This window comes from Sorex fumeus, unplaced genomic scaffold, assembly GCF_029834395.1.
Source record: "Sorex fumeus unplaced genomic scaffold, SorFum_2.1 ptg000086l, whole genome shotgun sequence".
Taxonomy (NCBI): domain Eukaryota; kingdom Metazoa; phylum Chordata; class Mammalia; order Eulipotyphla; family Soricidae; genus Sorex; species Sorex fumeus.
In genome coordinates, this window is record NW_026606143.1 from 18102762 (window position 1) to 18126826 (window position 24065).

At 38.3% G+C, this 24065-nt stretch overlaps 1 protein-coding gene across 1 annotated transcript in view; it reads left to right on the top strand.

Annotated features, from left to right (window-relative positions):
• The window catches only part of DMD (dystrophin), a 2292284-nt gene that overhangs the window by 651903 nt on the left and 1616316 nt on the right, over positions 1 to 24065 (top strand). The window contains exon 12 of the mRNA XM_056131284.1: positions 16073 to 16223. Within this exon, the coding sequence (XP_055987259.1) occupies positions 16073 to 16223 (151 nt within the window). The remainder of the gene's footprint in view (positions 1 to 16072; positions 16224 to 24065) is intronic.

Consider the following 24065-nt stretch of genomic DNA (forward strand, 5'->3'; position numbering starts at 1 on the left):
AAATTTTATGTGACTCTAGAAATCTTTTAGCAGAGCAAGAATAAACAATGCACAGAGAAATGTGTTTGGTTTTCAAAACTTTCACATATTAGAACTTTTCATTCTCTTTATAGTTGAGTATTAGTGGCACACATATTTTTATCCTGGGTATATAGTTGGCTGGAGTGATAGCACAGTGGGTAGGGCATATGCCTGGCACGCAGCCGACCAGCGTTTGATTCCTCCATCCCTCTCGGAGAGCCCGGCAAGCTACCAAGAGTATCCTGCCTGCATGGCAAAGCCTAGCCAGCACCCTGTGGCGTTTTTGATATGCCATAAACAGTAAAAACAAAGTCTCACAATGGAGACATTACTGGTGCCCGCTTGAGCAAACTGATGAGCAACAGGACAGTGACAATGACAGTGACAGAATTAACCCTAGACATACTACGCAGCTAATAAAATTTAGACTGAAATGAAAGCATGGGGTTTTTATATCTTTAACTTTGCTGTAGGGAGTATATATTTTAAAAAGCTGTACATATTGTTTAAAAATTTTTTTTTTGTTCTTTGACCACACCAGCAGTGCTTTAGCAGTTGCTCCATGCAGTGTTAGGTATTGAGTCCACATCTCTGGAACACAACACATACACTCAGCATTTTGAGCTATTTCACTTTTCCTTGAGTTACATATCTTCACTTAGGATTTCATTCCTAATAAAGTTAGCATGACATTTGAAGTGACAGGTAGAAGAACAAAAAAGTAAGAATTAGTGGTGATTATTCCATTTGTTAATTCATTTCGAGTGGTGCTATTCAATACCCATATGTAGGATTCAATTTTTCAGCTATATTTTTGCAAAACATAGTTTCTTCATCACACTAATTCAAGTGCCCTGTAGCTTCCATCTGGATATTAGCTATTGTATTGGAGAGGACATATTCAGCAATGTATGTCATTTAGAAAATTTTGTTGGACAATATTAGCCAGAGAATTATTGTTTCCTATAGTCTAACAGTAGTTGTAAAGCATATCCTACTTTCTCATAAATTTTCTATAATGTGTATAGGGCTGTGTTTGCACACTGAGGCAGGGGGTAAAAAGGAACTCCAAAGTCATTTGTGAAGCCATATTCCTCAAGTGGCCTTTTATTCACCTATTAAATAGCAGCACTTAGAGGGGTTTACATCACCATTCCCTAAAGTGTGATCCATTAACCTGAAGCTTTAGTAGCTCCTGAGTACCTGGTAAAAATGTAGGATCTTAGGCCCTTTCTTACAACTTTTGGCTTAGCATCCTTCGAATGATGTGCTCTTTAGGTGATCGGTATGCTTTTTGACATTTGTAACGCTGTAACCTAAACCACATGAAAGATCAATATTATATTACAGTAGATCCCTGGATGTCCTCTGAAAATCTGAGATCTGAAAGCCTGTCACTCCACTGTGTCATCAGAATATCTCCCCCAACACACACACACACACACACACACACACACACACACACACACACTCCACAAGAAACAAAACTCCAGCTACTTCAATTCAGCAGTTTTGCCAGGCTCCCTCTGTTGTCAAATGATTTTCACATTCCAAGGTTGGCTTCAGTAGTCCCTACTATTTTACCCTGACATGCTTCTGCCTTTATAGATTTTGTATGAACCATTTCGTCTGTCCCTGGCCTATTTTATCCCAATTTGACTGTTTCCTCTTTCATCAGTCATATTTATTATGCTTTTTTCTCCTTTTCGCTTTTGCACCTTTTTCTAAATGATCACTTGAAAGTCATAAAATGAAACTAGGCAAAATGCCGACTCACTTTTTGCCTATGGAGGGTAGATTTGTATTTTGTGAATTTGACAGATTTCCATAATTTGTCTCCTGAGAATGTGGGTTGGAGGTGTGGAATATTTCTTTGCTCATTTTAGTAATGTTTGAAGTTGAACTACATGAAATTGTCATTTTCATGGACTAAAGATTGCAAGTATCAGCTACTTTATGTGGGCCAAGTCATAAAGAGAGAAAATTACTTGAGGCTAAGATCACAAACTTGAGACACGGCTTACCATGCCTATACTAGCTTAGCATGTCGTGGAGACATCTTGGCATGTTCTTTTACTCTCCCATGCTGTAGTATTCTCAGAAATAAAATATTACATTGTTTTTTATATAATGCATTATTATCTGCATTATTAGATGATAATAAGAATCACATGGCATTATTCAATATTGTTTGAATAAAAGTCATACTCCACTTGTATAGTATCCTTCATATATCTGTATTCTCCTTATCATTGTGTATTTGATGCTTTATTAATTGGGTCTGTCTAGTGGTGCTTGGGGGCCTGATTCCATTCCTAGTAATGGCCTTGAGGTAGAGATCTAATAGTTCTTTGCTGGTATGTATTGGTGTGGTGTTTGGAGCCACCAGCACCATATCATCACGCTCATGGGAACAGAGGGTACTAAGAAACAAATAGAATGAAGTTGATTGCATACAACTCTTTTTAACTATCTCCTTGCCTTTTTACAAGTATATATTTTTGCTTAAAACTTAGTTTATGTGATTTTTATGATCACATGTATATTGACAAAATATGCACAAACTATATGTAAGCTATATATATACACACATATATACATATATATTAACCACATACATGCTAAAATAGAACAACTTTCGCATGATTCCTGTGCTACTCAAATCATTCTACAAACCACATATGGATAGTTTTAAGATAACTCAAAATGAGAATTTAATGCTTAACAGCCAAGTTATCAAAAGAAAAGTATGGTGTACATGTAAGTGCTTTAGAAAATTACTTTTCTTGACATTTTATGCAAGGATTAGCCTCCTCCACCCCTGAGATGACCCCTTCTACAAAGTTTGCAGAAGAGGGAATTTGTTTTGTGATGACCTAAGAGCATTGCCTCAGGCTCAATTCTTTGCATGGCCCCACATTGTCATGGACCACTACACTTTCTTCCTGCTCATCCTCAGCCTGTAATTCATCTGCATGTATTGATGCATATCTTTTTAGAGACCCTAGTGAGATGGAGAAGCAAAGCAATTTTACTGCCTTTCATATAACCCCAATGCAGAAAGCAGTAAGGGTTGACTAGACATTACTGAATAACTTAGAGAAGCTAGAGTAATAGCAATGTAAAATTAAAAAATAAGCTTTGTATTACAGATAATTATTCTCGCAGTCCAAAAAAATTATATGAAGTACAGCTCTTTCTAGAATTTCTCCAAATGGCCATCATTTTTTATGTCAACTTGTCTTATCCTCTAGTCTATTGCCTCTTAAAATTTTCATTGTTTAGAAGGTCTCCTTTATTACTTTGGGGTTTGTGTCATTTTTATTAAGCTATGAACTATTCAAATAACTAGAAGAATCTTATTTTCTAACAATGGAACATTAATTGTTAAATATAAGGCTCAATCAGAGCACCTCCTGTAATAATTCCACTTTACTAACTAAAGGGACATGACTGATTATCCTTTCCACAATGACCTATATTTTACTACTATAAAACTAGTGTGCCTGCCTTAAACTTGCTTAGTTATCATCTCCATAATTAATAGGTCAAACCATTAGTGGTTTTCAAATATAATCTTGTATTGTATTTAGTCAACTAATGGACCATGCATATGATGGTGGCCCCTGTTTATAGCCAATGTATGTAATAAGGCTGTGCCTTGTAAGTTTATCTAAGTATAGTGTATGATATTTATACAGAGAAGATAACCTAATGAAACATTTATCAAAAGAAATCTATGCTGTTAGATGATGCATGTCTGTTTATATCATATTCTCAGTCTGATACTTGTGATTCAAAATGTCATCCATGACTTCTCGAATAAGATTTATAGAATTATGGTCCTTGGAAGATTTATAGAATTAGAAGAATTTTTCTAATTTGCAGATTAACCCATATTCCCTGAATTTAAATCATAATGCTGAGGTGGTCTATAGGAATATTTAAATTTGAGAATTGATGAACCAAATCATGGGGTAGAACAGCAAATTCAGTGATCCAGAAAGCTAATCTAAGTGAGTTGGGTATAAAAGAAGAGAAGAGAATGGTCTGTGATAAACTGAAGTGCTCATGCTTGTTTATACAATATAATAAATGTATAATTGATGTATAATTTATATCCAACTTTAGGTAGTTGTCATGTGAATAAATTTTTCTGTCACTAAATCTTATAATATTTTCTTTTTATTGTTGCTGTTCATCATAGTTGCAATAGTACTACTATACATAGTTTTTAAGTGCAAAGTTATTGCACGCCACTTCCACCAAAATGCACAAGACCTTCTCCCACTGTGCTTTTTGCTTTATTTGGTTTTTAACCACTATTCTTATTATGTCACTTCTAGTCTCCCTCTTTCTTTCTATAATGTCTAACTACTGCCTCCAAGACCTGGAAATCTCAGATGTGCAATCCAAGATTCCAGAGTTTTTCATTAGCCAATACTGTCTTTTTCCTTTTTCTCCCCTATGTATACCGGAGATGAGTCATATCATCTGGTATCTGATCTTTTCATTCTCTTTCACATCCAAGTAGGGCTGGAGTGATGGCGCAGTTGTAGGGCATTTGCCTTACAAGCGGCCAACATGGCTGACCCAAGTTCGATACCTCTGCCCCTCTCGGAGAGCCCGGCAAGCTACCAAGAATATCTCGCCCCCACGGCAAAGCCTGGCAAGCTACCCGTGACATATTCGATATGCCAAACACAGTAGCAGTTGTCACAGTGGAGACATTACTGGGCCCACTCCAGCAAATCGATGAACAATGGGAGGACAGTGACAGTGACATCCAAGTAGCAACAAACTAATGATTTCCTCATTCCTTACAGCTTCTAGTGTTCCATTGTGTGTATATACCACAATTCTTGATTCATTCTTCTGTCATTGGAAATTTGGGTTGTTCCCATATTTTGGCTAATTGGACTTAGCTCTTAAGTTGCCTGTTAGATATTAAAAAAGGGTGTGGTCTGAAATTTGTGGGTAAGATAATTTTTCATGGCATTTAAATGGAAAATATTTTCTTTGTTTTCAATTAATGTTAAATAATCCAACATATGGATTATTTTTGCCAATATCCAATGAAGGCCATTTTTTTGCATGAAAACGTTCCTTATATTTACTTCTCGAAGTGTTATTCTTTGATATTGAATTATATATTTTTTTATCTCTCTGGCATTTTATTTATTCATCTGCGTTTTTTTTTATTTTTTTATTAGTGAAACACCATGAGGTACAGTTATAGACTTACAAATTTTGTGCTTGGGTTTCAGTTATACAATGATCAAGTACCCATCCCTCCACCACTGCCCATCCTCCACCACCACGGGTCCCAGCATCCCCCCCACCCCCCATCCCCCTCATCCCACCCTGCCTCTGTGGCAGGGCATTCCCCCTTGTTCTCTCTCTCTTCTTTTGGGTACTGTGTTTTGCAAGAGAGGCATTGAGTGGCAATCATGTTTGGTCTATAGACTACTTTTAGCATGCTTCTCCCACCCTGGGAGGGTCCTCACAACACCCTTTATTTGGTGCTCTCTTCTCTATCTGAGCTTTCTTTTCACCTAGCACGTGTGGCTGGCCTTCAAGTCATGGAGCAAAATTCCTGGTACTAATCTCAGCCATTCCTGGGTGTTAGTCTCCCGTTTTGTTGCTTTATGTTCCCCAGATGAATGCAACCTTTCTGTGTCCATCCCGCTCTTTCTGACTCATTTCGCTTAACATGATACTTTCCTTGTAGTACCACTTGTATGTAAATTTCATAACTCAAAGAAGGCCAATTTTTAGAAGAAATATTTATGCAATTAAAACATTTTTATCAAAATATATTTATATGTATATATATATATATTTGTTGCTATTGTTTTGTTAATTGGTGTCACTCCACCACCACAGTTCTGCTTCTAACTACTCTGAAGTTGATTTCAGGCTTCAGCCATGTGAAATAGCTGACATTTGGAGCTTCTACTCAAAATCCATTCTATGGCACTTGATGCTTCCACTCTAAGTGGAGTTGAAGTCAGGACTGAATTGTGATAGTCTGATGTTAAAATAACTCCCAGTGACTCCCTGGCATATCATGGTATGTCAGTCTCATTAGAGTTTGTGCTGTGCACGTCAATTAAATTTTGTAGAGCAATGATTTTCAGCATGTGTACATCAGAATCCCTTTGGGGTTTTATTAAACACACATTCATAGAGTCTGCTCCGAGTTTATGCTTCAGTATGCTTGGGTGGCAGGACCCAGGGCTATGCATTTCTAGTAGGAGCCAGGATGCAAACTGATGGTGTTGGTTCAGGACATATTTTGAGAGCCACTCATCTACGAAGGCAAAGTTTGAATCTGTTCGACTGGGGAACATCGGCGTGACTATCAATCATTACAGCAGTGAGCTCTATGCTTTGTGCTCTGGGTATGCCCATGCGATTGTGGACACTCAGTCATACCGGCCCCTCTTCTAGACATCCATACATTTCACCTAAAAATGATCTCTCAAAGCGCTTATGGGGATATTCATTCTCATTGGGTAGTGCTTGAGTCTGATCTAAGATGAGATCCTTTTAAATATGAAATGCTATGATCAGCACAATAGTAGTGATCAGTGATCAGTAGGTAGGGCGTTGGTCTTGCATGTTGCTGACTCACATTCAAGCCCCAGCACTGCATATGGTTCAACAAGCCACGCCAGGAACGGATCTCTGAGTACAGAGAAAGAAGTAAGCCCTGAGCACTGTCATGTGTGACCAAATAAATAGCTAATTAAATAAGTAAATATGAAATGATACTTTTGTTTTCAGGTTGAGCTACAGAAATCTTCCAATCTCTAATCTCCCTGGTCCTTGCTGCCTCAGGGTCTTTGTATAGATGACATTTCTGTCTTAAAAGCTCCTCTCTTCCAGCATTAAGAGTTCTAGAAACACCACTATTTTTTTAAAAGCCCCTTTCCTTAAACCACATGGACCCAATTTAGCTGTATTATCAAGGGTGCTATGTACCCTAACAACCTATATATTATCGGCAGGTTCACATCCCAAGAAAACGAGCTCTGTAGCAGAAAGAGACTAACCCAACTATATAGCAAGTACTCAGAATCGTATGTTTAATTAACCTGCTCATGAGTCTTCAATTTACTTTTTTGCTGTTGTTTTTGGGGTCACAGCAGGAAGTACTCAGGGAATATTGCAGGCTGGGTTCAGGGAACCATATGGGGTATCGGGGATTGAATCTGGGCTTGCCTCATGCAAGGCAAGAGCCTTACCCACTGTGCTGTCTCTCTATCCCCCTTTTGCTTTATTTTTCTTTGACACACTCAGTTCTGCTCAGGGATTACTCCTGGAGTGACCTGGTTGACCAGAGGTAGTGACTGGTCTCAAACCCGGGTCCAGAGAAGCTGCATGCAAAGCAGGCACCTTGGCTCTTGCACTACCTTCTAATTCTAAGGTTTGTTCTGTAATTCCTGATGACATTTATTCACCTTGGCCTCTCTTACCATGTCCCTTCTGAAATGTATGGAAATTAAATTATAATGATTTCCTCTTATTAATTATTAATTTCCTCTTATTAATGTTGCCATAGCTATTTCTCTGAAAGTTTCCAAGTCAGTGAGTTTAGATTCAGCTACTGGTTCGAATGCAGGAGATCCAGGTTCGAGCCCTTATGAGAGCAATCCCAGAGCACTTATGTAAGGAAACCAGTAGGTCTTTTAAATAGAATATTCAAAAGCAAAAAAGCAAATATTTAAAAAGTAAAGTCCTTTATTATTCTAACAAATGTGTATTAGACTGGAAACACTTCTTCAAGTGTAAGTAATGTGATTTTTTCCCCCTTTGGTTCTCAAAATGTGAGATTTTAGCTTAATGAAATGACAAACTGGGCAGGAAAAACAGCAAATGTGAGGAGTAATATTGCCAACAACTCTCAGGAAATCATTATCAGGTTGGCTCCAAGGGATAGACGGAACCAATAATGTGATATATTTAGGTGCTTTTCAATGCCGAGATGATGTTCATTGTCTAAAAGACAACTAGCAACTTGTAATTTCTCTTTCACTTAAATAGATGTTTCATCCATGCTGTTTCCTATTTGAAAAAAAGGAGATGTATATGCTTTCTGTTTGGTAACTGAAAGCTCATGTCATAGATTTCTAATTTTAATGGGTCCCAGGGGAACCGTACCTATGAAATCTTAAAGGTTAATAAATGGCGCAGTCTTTGTGTTAATTAATTTTTAATTGAATCACCATGAGATATTCAGTTACAAAGTTTTTCATGACTGGTTTTCAGTCATACAATGCACCAACATCTGACCCTTCACCAATGTACTTTTACCACCACCGATGTCCCCAGTTACCTCTACCAACCCCCTGCCTGCTTCTCTTTAACAGGTACTTCTCTCTTTCTTTTCTCTCTCTCTATCCCTTCTTCCCATATCCCTTCATTTGAGCATTATAGTTTGCAATACACATACTGAAAAGTTATTAGACATAACCTTATACATACTTTCAGCATTCAGCTCTTGTCCAAAGTGATCATTTCCAATTAATGTCATGCTAGTTCCATCTCTATCCTAACTGCCCTCCACCCCCCATATGCTTGTGGCAAGCTTCTAGTCGTGGGCTAGTCGCCCTGAACCCTGTTTTTTTTGTGTGCAATGAAGTGGTGTAATTCAAATTATATATTTATTTGTTTTGGATTTTGGACCCCACCCAGTATACTCAGGGCTTATTCTAGGCTCTGTGCTCAGGGGTCACTTCTGAACATTATGAGGTATGGTGGACTGAAATGGGATTGGAGACATACAAAGAATATACTCCTTGGTCTCTGTACTATCTCTCCATCCTGTAATACATATTATTTATTATTCTTTAATTGAGTCACTGTGAGGTACAGAGTTACAAAGCTGATTTTGATCAGGTTTCAGTCATACAGTGTTTCAACACCCATTCCTCCAACAGTGTATATTTTCTACCACCAATGTCCCCAGTTTCCGTCCCCCACAACCTGTCTCTATGAGAAGCATATTGCTTCTCTCTCCCTCTCTCTTTATCTTTCCCCAACTCCTGTCTCTCTCTTCCCCTTGTGCCATTTTGCTTTGCAATACAGTTATTGAAAGGTTATCATGTTTGTTCCTTTACCTGTTTTCATCATGCAGTTCTTATCTAGATTGATCACTTCCACCTATCTTTGTCATAGTGGTCCCTTCACTACCCAACTGCCTTCTCTCATAGCACTTGAGGCAGTTTTCCAACCATGGACCAATACTCCTGGCCCCCTGTTTCTACTCTCCTTGGGAATTGGTTTTATATTATGATTTTTTATCCCACAATTGAGTCCAGTCATTCTATGTATGTCCCTCTCCATCTGACTCATTTCAGTCTGTGTGATATTCTCTATGTCCATACATTTAAAAGCAGATTTCATAACTTAAGTTTCCTAATAGCTGTATAGTATTCCATTTTGTAGATGTACCATGGTTTCTTTAATCAATCATATGTTCTTGGGCACTCAGTTTGTTTCCACATTCTAGCTATTGTGAACATAGAAGTGCAGATAGCATTTCTGCGGTGTGTTCTGGGGCCTCAGAGAATTTTCCCAAAAGTGGTTTTGCTGGGTCTTATGGGAGCTCAATTTCTAGCTTTTTGAGGAATTCCCATATTGTTTTCCAAAATGGCTGGACCAGTCAGAATTTCCACTAACAATTAAGAGTTCCTTTCTGCCTTATTCCATTCCAGCATTGGTTGTTCTTGTTCTTTCTGATGTGTGTCAGTCAATCTCCATGGTGAGATAATATCTCATTGTTGTTGTTTTGATTTGAATTTCCCTGATGATTAGCAATGTAGAGCATTCTTATGTGTCTTTTTGCCATTTGTATTTTTTGAGAAAGTTTCTGTTCGTTTCTTCCCCCCATTTTTTGATGGGGTTGGATTTTTTTTCTTGTAAAGTTCTACCAGTGCTTTATATATCACTAAGATTAACCCCTTATCAGGTGGATGTTGTGTAAATACGTTTTTCCCAATCTGTGGGCTCTCTTTTTTGTCTTGGTCACTGTTTCTTTCTAGGTGCAGACACTGTTTAGTTTAATGTAGTCCCATTTGTTAATCTGTGCTTTCACTTGCTTGATCAGTGGTGTTTCACCTTTGAAGATACCTTTAGCTTCAATGACAAGGAAATTTCTGCCCACATTTTCCTCCATGTATCTTATGGATACAGGTCTGAGATCAAGGTCTTTAATCTATTTTGATCTGAGTATTTTGCCTCGTGTTAGAAAGAGGTATGAGTTCATAATTTTTTTGCATTTAGCTACCAGGTTTTCCCAGCACTACCTGTTGAAGTGGATTTCCTTTTCCATATTTATTGCTCCTTTATAAAATATTAGGTAATCATGTACTTGAAGGTCAGTGTCAAGATATTCAACTCTGATCCATTGACCTTAGGGTCTGTCTTTATTCCAATACCATGCTTTTTCAATTACTGCCACTTTGTAGTACAGTTTGAAATTGGGGAAGGTGTTGCCTCCCATCTTCCTTTTTCAAAAATTGCTTTAGCTATTGTGGGGGGTTGTTGTTCCATGTGAATTTCAGGAGTGTTTGATCTAGTTCTTTGTATTCTTATAGGAACTGCATTTAATCTATATAATGCTTTGGAAAATATTGCCATTTTGACAATGTTAATCCTCCTAATCATGAGTAGGGGAATTTTTTCCATTTTCTCTTGTCCTCTTTTATTTCTTGAAGTATTGCTTTGTACTTTTCTTTGTACATGTCATTCATCTCTTGAGTTAAACTGATTATAAGGTACTTGATTTTCTGAGGCATGGTTGTTAATGGTATTGTTTTTCTAAAATCTCTCTATTCTCTTTCATTATTTGTATATTGTAAAGCCATGGATTTCTGGGTATTGATTTTTATAACCTGCCATTGCTATCAAGACCTATTGTTTATAGGGACTTTTCTGTAGTATCTTTAGGATCCTTTAAGTATAATATGCAAATAGTGAGAACTTGACTTCTTCCTTTCCTCTCTGGAAGCTATTGATATCTTTGCATTGCCTAATTGCTATAGTAAGTACCTCCACTACTATATTAAATAGAAGTGGCAAGAGTGAGCAATCTTATTTTTTTTTTATTTATTTATTGAATCACTGTGGGAAAGGTTACAAAGCTTTCAGGTTTAGGTCTCAGTCATGCAAATATCAAACACATTTCCCTTTACCAATACTTATTTTTTACCATGAAGAACCCCAATAAAACCCCACCCCCCACCCCTCCCCGTCCCTGTGAGGCAGATGAATTCTAGTTAACACTCTATCTGCTTTGATTAGATTCATTGTTTCAATAAAAGATTCACCACTATTATTTAGAGTTTACCCCCCCCCAAATCAGACATGCTGAAAAAGCATTGTGAAGTGATTTGCTTTCTACAGCTGGGTTCAAGAATTAAATGTTGGTTTTGGATTTCTGCTATTTTACCTATTGACCCTGGAAGTATTTCTACTGAAAGTCAGATAGTTAAGAAATTGGTTTCTGTGTTCTGGAGTCGTGGCCGTGCTGGAGAGCCGCTCGCGGGGGGCAACCGGTGGCCTCGGTAGGGCGTGAAGGGCGGAGCGAAACGCCCCCCTTCCCATGAGGTTTTAGTCGCCCCCACACTCCCGGCTCATACCTGCTGTCCACAAGGCTCCCATGTGGCCGCCATCTTTCTTTCCAGAGAGGAGAGGGCGAATGGGGCAACACCCTTTCCCCTCCGGCAGACTTGATGGGCTGGATCAACGCATAGTCCTTTCACTTTTCTGCTCCAAGCTGCTGGGTTCTGCATTAAGTCCTCGTGCTTCTGGGGCCATGGCCGTGCTGGAGAGCCGCTCGCGGGGGGCGACTGGTGACCTCGGTAGGGCGTGAAGGACGGACCGGAACGCCCCCCGACCCATGAGGTTTTAGTCGCCCTCACTCCCCCGGCTCATACCTGCTGTCCACAAGGCTCCCATGTGGCCGCCATCTAGCAATCTTATTTTGTGCCTTATCTTAGAGAGAAGGCTTTTAGTTTTTTCCATTGAGGATGTTTTTGCTGTGAGCTTGTGCTAAATGATTTTGACTACATTGAGGAAAGTTCCTTCATCTCCAAATTTGTTTAGTTTTATTATCTGCAGGTGCTGGATCTTGTCAAAAGCTTTTTATGCATTTATTGAAATGATCATGTGGTTTTTATCTTTTCTTTTATTGATATGGTCTATTATTTTTATTGATTTGTGAATGTTAAACTATCCTTGCATCCCAGGGATGAATCCTACTTAATCATGGTGGATGAGCCTTTTGATGAGTTGTTGTGTTCTATTTGCTAGTGTTTGTTGAGTTTCTTTGCATTTGTCTTCATCAGGGATACTAGTCTGTAATTTTATTTATTGTTTTTGGTGCCTCTGTCTGCTTTGGGTATGAGAGTGATATTTGCCTCATAGAAACTCTCTGGAATGTTTATTTTTCTTCAATTTCATGGAAATGTTTGAAGAGGATTGACAGTCAACCCTCTTTAAAGATTTCAAAAAATTCACTAGTGAATCCATTTGAGCCTGGGATTTTGTTTTTGGGAAGAATTTTGATTACCATTTCAATTTACTTGACGGTCATAGGCCTGTTGAGGTATTCCAAATCATCTTGGTTCAGCCTTGGTAGGCTATAAGAATCCAGAAATCTATCCATTTCTTCAAGATTCTCTTGTTTTGTGCCATAAAGATTTTAAACATAATCTGATGATCCTATGGATTTCTGTAGTTTCTGTTGTGATATCCCACTTTGCATTTCTGATTCAGTTTTTTGTTAGGTTTATCTTTCTCTGTTCCTTTGTTCATTACTGGTTTTGGCATATCAAATACACAAAGGATAGCTTGCCAGGCTCTGTCGTGCAGGCAGAATACTCTCCATAGCTTGCCAGGCTCTTCGAGAGGGATAGAGCCTTTTGGGGCAGACTCTAATTTCCCTTGTAGGTGTTCCCATGGTTCAAACCATACTAGAACCCTATCAAGTATGAAGCGGCAATTCTGGAAGATGGTTATTAAGTGTCTTATAATGTGTCACACGGCCGCAAAGCAGCTGCATGATCTGGAAAGCATCCTGGAGCATGACGGTGGCTGGGTAGTGGAGGTAGTGGAGGATTCACTACCAGGATCTCACCATTCTACAAAGAAGTGATCATCAATGTCAAGAGAGGGGTTTGGCAGGGTGATACCATTTCACTGGAACTCTTCAGTGCCACCCTCGAGAACATCATGCAACAACTGGAATGGGAAGGAATGGGAGTGAAGATAGATGATCGGCAGCTACACCACCTCCGCTTTGCTGACGACATCGTTCCAATAACAGCAAACATTAGCCAAGTGACACAAATACTGGCCCATTTCGACCGTGAGTGTGGAAAGGTCAGGCTACAGCTGAATCTAACCAAGACAATGTTTATGAGAAACAGCCTTGTTCCTGACACTCCATTTGCTCTCAACGGAACAACCATCTCTGAATGCAACAGTTATGTGTACCTAGGTCGAGAAGTCAACATGACAAATGACGTGGCACCTGAGTTGCGCAGGAGGAAGAGAACGGCTTGGAACACCTTCAAGAGCATCGAAGAATTAGCTAAGAGGATGAAGAACCTCCGGCTGTGGCACATCTCTTTGATTTCGCTGTTCTTCCTGCATTAACATATGCCTCAGAGACCTGGGCCCTATGAAAACAGGATGAGAATGCTATTCAGTTCTCCCAAAGAGGAATCGAAAGAGCTATGCTTGGAGTATCACATTTCGCTCAAATGAGAGAAAGATTCCAGAGTTCTAACCTCCATCAATGGTCAGGAATCAGGCACGCTGTCTCTTTTGCCAAGACATCAAAAATCAGTTGGGCTGGACATGTAATGAGGTTTGGAGACGACCACTGGACTAGAGCCATTACTGACTGGATTCCATGGCACGTCAAAGGATCGTGTGGCCACCCACCTACCAGATGGTCAGACATCGTCAAGACCCTGAATGATTGGTTTGAGGCTCTTTGTGTTCTTAGAATGAGCAGATGCCATTGGGTTACTCTAGCACACGACAGGGACAAATAGAGACGTTACTGGCACCTACTCGGGCAAATCAATGATCAACGGGAAGTCAAGTGATCAAGTGATCAAGTGTTTATCAGTCTCACTAGTGGTTTATCCATCTTGTTTATTTTCTCAAAGAATCAGCGCTTGGTTTCATTGATCTTTTGTATGTTTTTTTTTTTTTTGGATTCCAGTACATTTATTTCTACTCTATGTTTTGCTTTTGCCTTCCTCCTGCCTTGTTTGGCCTCTTTTGTTCATCATTTTCCAAGATCTTAAGGTGTGAGTTTCAGTTATTAACATGGGCCCTTTATTCCTTCCTAATGCATGCTTGCAGAGCTATCAACTCTTCTTTTAACACTGCTTTTGCTCTGTCTCACAAGTTCTAGTAGCTTGTGTCCTCATTTTCATAATTTCCTCTTTGATATCCTCTTTAACCCACTTGTTGTTTAATTTCTAGGTGTTTGATTTTATTGTTCCTGTATGCGATTCACATCTATTTCAGTGCATCATGATCTGAAAATATAACCGATATAATTTCTATCATCTATATTATTTTTTAATTCAGGTTTGTGTGTGTTTTGTGTGAGTGGCAATTTCTGGAAAAATCTGATAAATCATAGTAGTATATTGCTAAGTCAAATTGTTATTTCTTCATAATATTGAACTCATTATAATATTAGTTTTCAGCATACCCTATTTTGTAAACTATTGGTTGCAACTCCCTGGGGTCACAAAATTGATTTTTGAGGTTTCACCAAATTTTTAATAATAAATTCAAGTTTTATTACCAGTACTTGTTTGATTTCTATATCTAATACATGGCTGGAGTTGTGTAAAACTTTATTAGACAAAATGGTGTTGAAAGTGGAGAAAGTTTAAGAATGCCTGCAGCATACTTATTTCCAATAATGCTTTAAGTGCTTTAAGCGTGCATTCATAAATAATTCTTATCTTAAAATAGGTACTAGCATCTTTCATTTTATTCTTGAGAATTTTGTCTAAATGAATGGAGTATATTTTTAAATTTATGTCCTCACTATGGGGTTGTATGAATGGCAGGCTAGACATCATCGCATGTCTCTGATGGTGAAGTTATAATCGATAAGGTTTAAGTGATTGCTTCTGGGCATGTAAGCAGGCTGCAGATGCAAGCCATAGGGCTTTACATGTACCTTTGAAAATGTACTGCCTCTCATATCTATTTCTGAATAACAACTGCCTTTCTAACTTAGTGGCTTACTAATAAACAGTGACATCATGATTCTATAGATCAGAACTTTGGACAGGGCTGATCTAGGTAGTGGTTCTGTGATTGTACTATAGCTGGGGTCATTCACTGAGATAGATGCATGCAGCAGAAATATTTCCTTCTAATATATCATTTTATCTATGGTCACTCTTAATGTAGTCTTTAATCATTCAGTATTGTGACCTGCTCATCTTAATAGTGTGGCAGATGGATTCCAAGAGAACAAATACAAATTCTACCTATTTTCGTATAGCCTATTCATGGAACAGGTGCTCTGTTACTTCTGAAACATTCTGTTGTCCATTCTGATGGACAATCTAAATCCCTAGGTCAGTCAGTTTTCATAAGGATGGGAAGTAGAACCCTTTTCCTTATGGGATGAGAAACACAAGTTTGTGCCCACCTTTAATCATCACATGTATTTTCATGATTGATAGATAAACAGATAATTGCCAAAATATTACTGCTAGCTCAGCTACCTGAAAGTGATTGCACTTTAGTTAACATGCTCACATTTAAATGATATGCAATTTTAGGAATCTTGTGATATGTGAGTGATAATGTCAGAGAAAGAATAACTTCAGACATAATTGTGGATTCAACATATTTTTTTCTTAAATGTTTAACAGATGTCAAACCATGTGAACACACCATGAATTATAAATGTCAACAGTTTTACTCGTTGTAGTTTTAATTGTAGTACAGTTGCTTTGCTAGAGTTAATAATGGACGTCCTTCTCTTTTTCAGTTTACATAAGGTTCTAATGGATCTACAAAATCAGCAACTAAAAGAATTAAATGACTGGCTAACAGCAACAGAGGAGAGAACAAGGAAAATGGAGAAGGAGCCCCTTGGACCTGATCTTGAGGATCTAAAACGCCAAGTACAACAGCATAAGGTTTGTGTGTTTTGTGTTATTTTAGTGGAAAACAAGCTATGGGCACGTGTGTATTATTCATACATCTGAATACGTTTATACACCCATAGCACACTTAGAGATTTAAAAGACTTAAAATTTTTAGATGCAGAGAAATAAATTCTACCACCAACATTTAAAAATTATGATTTTTTCCAGTACAATTTAGCTCAGCTTTTTGTCTTTAAAAAAATTCAACCATATTGTTATATTCTTGAAAAAGAACAATGTCAGGTATGTGATTTATTGAAGTTTTGGTTTTCTGGAAGGGATTACCTGCAATGCAAATTGAAGTAATGAGACAAGGTTATTTTTTAGCACGTCTATATCTTCAATTCTTAATGTCTCGGAGCAGGTCAAGCTTGTTGAAAATTTGACATCTGTATGCTTCTTCCCTATGAAAGATAGCCTCTGTCAATGTTCTCATAGCCATCTTTTTGTTTATTTGTACATTTACAATTATGCTCCCTAGTTGCTGAAAATGTTTGTTATTTCTGTGATTAGGATTTGAACAAGGATATTCCTGTTCTCGAATTTTGAGGGCACTTTTTTCTATTAACCACTGTCAAACCACTTCTGAAGTTTATTGTAGGAACACAGAATTGAATGGGCTTTGATATATATATATATATATATATATATATATATATATATATATATATACTTACATACAAATAAAATATCATGGCTAGTCCATGATAAAAGTTGTCAGATTTAACATAAATAAAACAACAAAGACTAGTTAAGTTTTATTAAACTTCACATATACACCAGAGCAAAAATACAGCAGGAAGCACTTACTTAGCATGAGACCAACGTGAGTTAAATCTCTCTCACCCCAGATGATCCTCCAAACACTGCCTGGAGTGACTCCTGAGTGCAGAACCAGGAGTAAACCCTCAGCACCACAGGGTATGGCCAAAAACCAGAACAAAACCAAATTCAGGGATAGCATCAATTGTTTATTTCTAATTGTTTTTTGGTTTTGGTTTTCTGGAAGAGTCTCCATAGAGATTTCTGCTATTGCATTTCAAATTGTTTAATTCCGATCTGAAATTTGTGTTTTACTGGGATCCAGAATTTTGTCTTGAATTTTAGCCACACATCTCTCTTGATGATGTGTGCTTTTTGGAGTTTTAGCTTTGAAAGGAAATAAATGTTTCCTCAACTTGGATTTTCCAAGTACCCACTTCAGCCATGCTCATGTACCTTCTTTATACTGTTTACTTTTTTATTAAGGTACCATGATTTATAATGTCTTTAGTACTTGAATTTCAGACCTACAGTGTTCCAAAACCAATCCCACCACCAGTGTCAACTTCCCTCCACCAGTGTTTCCAATTTTTCTCCACACTCCAGCCTGCCTCCTTCAATGGCATGCATTTTAAGTTCAGCATTGTAGGTTGGATCTCATGCTTCAAGTTTTGTTGATTTATGTGGTTAAGATATAGCTAGCTTCAGAGTGCCTTCATGCACTAACATGTCTTCATGTTAATTTCTTATTTAAAAAGTTTTAGGTTTGTGTAAACACACAAAAAATAAAAAGGCCGGCAGTCAGGCCGTTTCCCCACTCCAGGGAGGTCGATGGCGATGGTCAGGCGAAGGAAGGAAACGAGGCCAAGCTGGTTGGTCTTAGCAGCAGTTTATTACATGGAAGAGATGTATGTCATGGAAGCCCCAGGATCTGTCAAGCACGTGCGCCTTTGTTCTCTCAGCTTTGTCCTCAGCTCCATCTTCCCAGGTTCTCTGATGCAGTGTCCCCCCAGAGAGCCCTGAAATCTCCCTTATATAGATCATAGTACCTCTAAAGGGTGCAATATAGTGATGTCATCAAAAGGAGTTACAGAAAGAACATTGAGGCAAGGAGGTAAACCATACATTGTTTCTTTACATCCATATTATTCCATATTGTTTCTTTACACCTGCAGGCCAGTAATCCTGGCCTCACCTTTTACAAGCTACAATCACTTGGATTAGCACAACAAAGACCAGTCTGCTAGAGCTTGGAATCTACATCTCCAAGATCAGCCTGCCTAGAACCAGGCATCAACATCTCAAAGATCAGGCCTTGCTTAGCACCTGGGATCTGCATACCTAAGACCAGCTAGGTTCCTGTGAGATAAGAGAAACTGCCTCAATATACTGAAATCATTTACTGAAGGCAGTTAGAAGGGGAGAAAGGTTCAGTCTCATCCAAACTAGTCAGGACACCCAGGAAAAAACTGCTTCTAGGACATGTTTCTCCTCTCCTTGTCCAACCAATATATAAGCATACATAATATGAATCATTTTGTATGGACACAGTAGGAAATACTTTGAGCTTATAGAATTGCTCTCCTAGGGCCATCTCGATCTCAGACTGCAGTGCTCAGGCCAGATATCTTTCCTATTCCTAGCAGCAGGGTCCTAGTCTCGTCGTTACTTTAAGATCATGACAGCATTTGCCTATGATCAAACTCTTAACCTATAGTTAAGAATTGTGGCACCTTGGCCTGGCCCATCGCGATGCCAGGGTAGCACATAACTTACCAGCTTGCCCTGGTTCCATCCAATCCCTTGTCGGGACCCTGCTTTTGGGGTGCTAGGAAGTGAGGGCAACTGAGGCTTAAGTTGAGAAAGCAGTTGCCCAGGAGTGAATAATATTCAAAGCCAATTAAGTCCTAAGATATAAAGCATAATATTAATTGTCTTCCTGTATCTATACAAAAAGGGCATTGTATTAAGGTAAACTATTCAAAAGACATAAGGAGAGGAGAAAGGCAATATTAACTTACAGTACAAGTTCAGTGTCCTCGAAGGATGAGACCTTATAAATTGGTTGGGGAAGAGAGCACAAAGAAGTAGTTACAGACAAACAAAGTAATGGGAGTGACTCGGGAGTGCTGTGATGGGTGCAATCTGATAAACCTACGCTCCGTGTACTCCAACATAGGTTATAGGCTGGAGAGATTGTAGAGGTGATGAGGTGTATTTGCTGTACCTAGATGACCCTGATTTGATTATTGGTACCACATACAGTCCCCTGAGCACTGCCTGGAGTGATCTCTGAGGACAGAACCAGCACTAAGTCTTGAGAACCACAAGGTATGACCCCAAACCCCCCCAAAACAGGAGTTTTCCACTTTTCAATGAGAAATTGTACCCCCAAATTTATATTTACTGCCCCCAATCCTGTTTTTACATCACTTTGGCATGTATTGAGAGGTGGTACAGTGATAAGGTGCTTTTCTTGCATCTTTCTGTGACTGACCCTGTTTCAGTCCCTCACACAGCGTATGGTATTCATTCATGACCAGGAGGTATCCATAAGCAGAGAGCCAAGAATAAAGCCTGGACACTACTGGGTGTGGGCCAAACCCCACCCCATCCCACTTCCCCCACAAAAGGGAAAACTAAAGACTAGTTTAAGAGTTTGAGGAATTATATTGCTCTGGAATTCCTATGCACTGTGTCATTTGGGGGGAAATAAAGCATCAATTCCATCATAATTTTTAGATGAGACATTAGTTGAACTTAAGATAAATCAATTAAGCCTTGTTACTAGATCTGAAACTTGACTGGTTTTCTGATGTGGCACTATGTTCCCGGCATCTCTTCTCAGTCTGTGCTTGGAGTTGGTTACAATTTCTGTATGTGTCACAGGATTCTGTCTACTGAGGGTATCCATCGGACACAGGAGAATCTCATCCACTTCGGGTGTGGGCAGGAAATGGTGGTGCTGCAACCAGCATGATCCTTAACCAAAGACAAACTGGGATGATGGAGAAATTCTCTATCATCCCTGTGCTTTAAGCAACCATTTCAAGGTTATTGCAGTTCCTGAGTCCGTGATGTAATCGGTCACACATTCCTACCCATACATTTTGCCTCTTAAATCCCTTACTCCTCTTTGTACCAAAATTCATGAAGAAGGATCTGTTGGGAGAGGACCTCAACCTTAGACAGCCTTCTCAGTTCTTTAAGCTTGAGGAAACCCCAACTTTACTACTAACAAAATGTATGCTTTTCAGACAATGTTCAATCTCCCCAGGTCCCCAAGTCTTCACTTTGCATGAAAGTGTTAAACCAGTTGATTTCTGGTGTTCCTACCAGACATGTTATTTGTGTTTCAGTTATTTTTGAAATAGGCATTTCTGCAAGAGGCAAGGGTAACCTAGGAGCACTATCAGAGTGAGGGATGTTGGCACTTAATATCTAAGGAGAAAGACAGGAAACAGGGTTCCTCAATAAAGGCTAAAGAATGATAGGGTCGCCATAGTTTGAATGAATCAGAGCAGCTAAAAGGAAAGCTTTCAGCTAGAAACCTAACAGACCCTTCATTAAGGTTAAATGAGCCCTACAGACTCTATATTCTGACAGTGCACTGGAATGTTTTGTACTTTGCCTTGGAAGATATTGAGTGAATGAAATGGAAAATATTTGACTAATATTGTCATAAAATTTGAATAGATTGTCTATTACTTTAAAATATGCCGTTTCTGACGAGAATGAAATTGCTTTAAGAGAATACTAGGGATAAAAAGCAACAGAATTATATTCCAGTTGATGATATAATCTTTTATATCTGTGACTTATTCATGTAAGTGCCTGAAGAGAAACAGAAGGAATTGGTTTTCAGGCTTAGATTCAGGCCAGCTTCTACCTCTAAATGTTGAAGATTAGTTCAGATTTTATAAAATTAAAACAAGGCGAAGACAGACGAGAGAGCATAACACTTGAGAATATGTTCTTTTCTTACACAAAGTAATTTCAGTGCAATGATAATGAAGCAAATTGAACCATTTATGAAAGAGTTGAGATTATTTAAATGTGAAGCATATATTTTCTTTAAAGTATACATGAAGAGTGTGTACCTTTTTAACTATTCTTTCTTGAGAAAGAAGAGATAAGTCTTCTTTCTTTAGATATCCAGTTCAAACCAACATCTTATTTAAACAGGAATTGATTGACTTCATCTTGTCTTCCTGAGAAAGTTAAGTGAGTGGATATAAGGAAATGTCTCCTGACAACAAAATACATCAGTAGCATTAGAGTAGTCCCCAAAGAGACCTACTCAGCTCCACTGATAGTACTTCACCAACTTCACTGGATAAAAAAGTGAGCTTTTATAATTTTCATAGAAAATAAATCTTTGAATACACCTATTTTTCCTATGAGATTACAGGTGACCAAATTTTAAATTTTGGATACAATGCATATTTTGTTATTGGAAATTGATTTGAATTCTTCTGAGTTAAGAGTGTGTTTCTTTTCTCTCGTCACTTCCTTCCTCTCTCTTGTAAATAAAAACCCTCGTAAATCTAGAATGTGCACCATGAATATTTTAGGTACGCTTCTCTGTATTCTGCAGTAGGGCCCTTTACTATCTTCATTTCAATTTAATTTTATGATGAGGCAGACTAGACCTCCAACTACTGCAAAATTCCATGGGGATGTTGCTTGTACTGAATCTGCTGATTAGGCAGGTTAAAATGATTGATCCTACATTGATGCTTACTATTTAATCAGGCAAAAACAGTTAAGAATAGGTAACTGGGAAGAGTTTAGTTTGTTGCAAGAATTGGAATAGGTCATTCAGTTTTCATAGCCTTTGCATTGGGAAAGAAGTGATACCTTTGCTTTAGCCCTGCATCAGTCAAAAATGATTACGTGTGAACAAGCTGAACATCTCATTCCCCTTGGGATGAACTGTGCTGAGTAATTCTGGTTAGCTATTTCTTAGGAGGGCAGACTTCATTAATGATGTTGATTGGGAATGAATGGATTTTCTTTGTATGACAGGTAGTTTTATTGAGGAGTAAATGACTGTTTATGGGCTTGAAAACCCATCAAGGAGATTTGCTCGAGTGGGCCCAGTAACATTGTGAGACTTGTTACTGTGTTTGGCATATCGAATACGTCACGGGTAGCTTGCCATGCTTTGCCATGCGGGCGAGATACTCTCGGTAGCTTGCCGGGCTCTCCAAGAGGGGCGGAGGAATTGAACTCAGGTCGGCCATGTTGGCTACGTGCAAGGCAAATGCCCTGCCTGCTGTGCTATCGCTCCAGCCCATCAAGGAGATGGAGATTTTATATTTCAGAGGGTATTTTAATCAATAGGAAAATATTTGAATGAGGAATCTTTGGTCTCACTACAGTCAGGCTGAGATGAAAACTAGAGCATAGTTTAGTATCACATTCTTAGTTCTTTTGAAAGATTTAAACTTTTGCGTTTGCTACATTGGCTTAGTAAGGTCAACAGCAAAGACTGTGTAATACAAGTTAAAGAATTTTCAGTTATGAATGTGCACTATATCCTGAGTTAGTGTTCTATGTTAAGCACTGATTGATATAAACAAAATAACCTCTTAGAAGCAAAGTCATCAGTTCATAACTCTAAACATTGTTAATCTCAAACATATGGGTTGCCAAGATTGCAAAATACCGTCTTCTGGTGACCTTTAATATTATCTAGATGTTCATGTAACAAGCAAGCATTAGCTGTAATCCTGCTAAAGCATTTAACATTCCATTCATTCCATTGCATTCTCTCCTATATTACAGAATGTAGATGTATCAGTGTCCACTGGGTGTTGTGAAGAATACAGATATTTGCCAAATATGGACTCTTAAGAAAGAATATCAAATTACAGTCAATGGGATAACAACATGGAAAATAACTGGAAAAAAGGAGCAGAACATTTCAAATGACATAAGAGCACTAAAAGCAGTGATCTGGTGGCTGAGGCAATAGTACAGCAGAGAGGGCATTTGTCTTGCATGTAGCCGACCCAGGTTTGATCATCAGCATCCCATATGGTCCCCCAAGCACCACCAGGAGGAATTCCTGAGTGCAGAGCCAGGAGTAACCCCTGAGCATCGCTGGCTGTGACCCCAAACAAGTAATAATTAATTAATTAATTAATTAAATTAAAGAAGTGTTTTGTTCAAATCAGTACATAAGGTGGAGAGATAAAAGTAAATGTCATCTTATATCATGGACTTCAGTCATGTGGTATCTTGTCCTCAATACTTGAGGAATACACAAAACCTGACTACAGTACTTCAACTGAATATTCTGTGGGTGATAGAGAATCATTGATGATAGTAAATGCAACATAAGAGAGTGAAAATTTAGGAACATGCATCTTTATATTTGTAATATTAAATAGATCTGAGATGACCAGGAAGCCAGAAAAGATATTAGAAGTGGTTTCAGAAAGCTTATGTTCTGAATGAAGGCAGTTGACAATGAAGAATTAATAGATGTAAGGACTGTTTTGGAAATCAACAAAAGAACCAGTGGGAAAATATTCAGGGAATAGATTCTGAAACTTACTGAATAGAATGTCAGAGTTAGACGTTGTAAACCATAAAGAATGCTAAGAGAGAAAAACAGTAGTTGGGAGGAAGACAAATGATTCTGCAAACTTCAGAGTGCCTGGGATTCCAGAAGTGCTTTTAGGAACTTCTTTTGTGAGTTCTCATCCATTCTTTGAAAGATTGAAAGCACGTGCTACTAGATTTTTTTTTTAATTTTCTATCTTTTATGCCCATGAGTGCTTAATGTTTTTGGGGCATGGCAGTAAAAGTAAACATACAAGACCCAAACTAAACAGCATCTTTAGTAGAGCCAAAGAGCTATAGATAATCTCTTCTGTGTCCCCAGTACCTGAGAGGGTACTTAGAACATAGCAAATACTCAATAAAATATTTGGAGCAAATATTTTAAATTTCACTAGTCCTGTCACGCAGATTTTCCTTTTTTACAATTCACTTTCAAAACATTTCTTTGCCATTTTAAAAATATTAATCAGTGTGAGATGAAGTTCCAAAGTTGTTCAA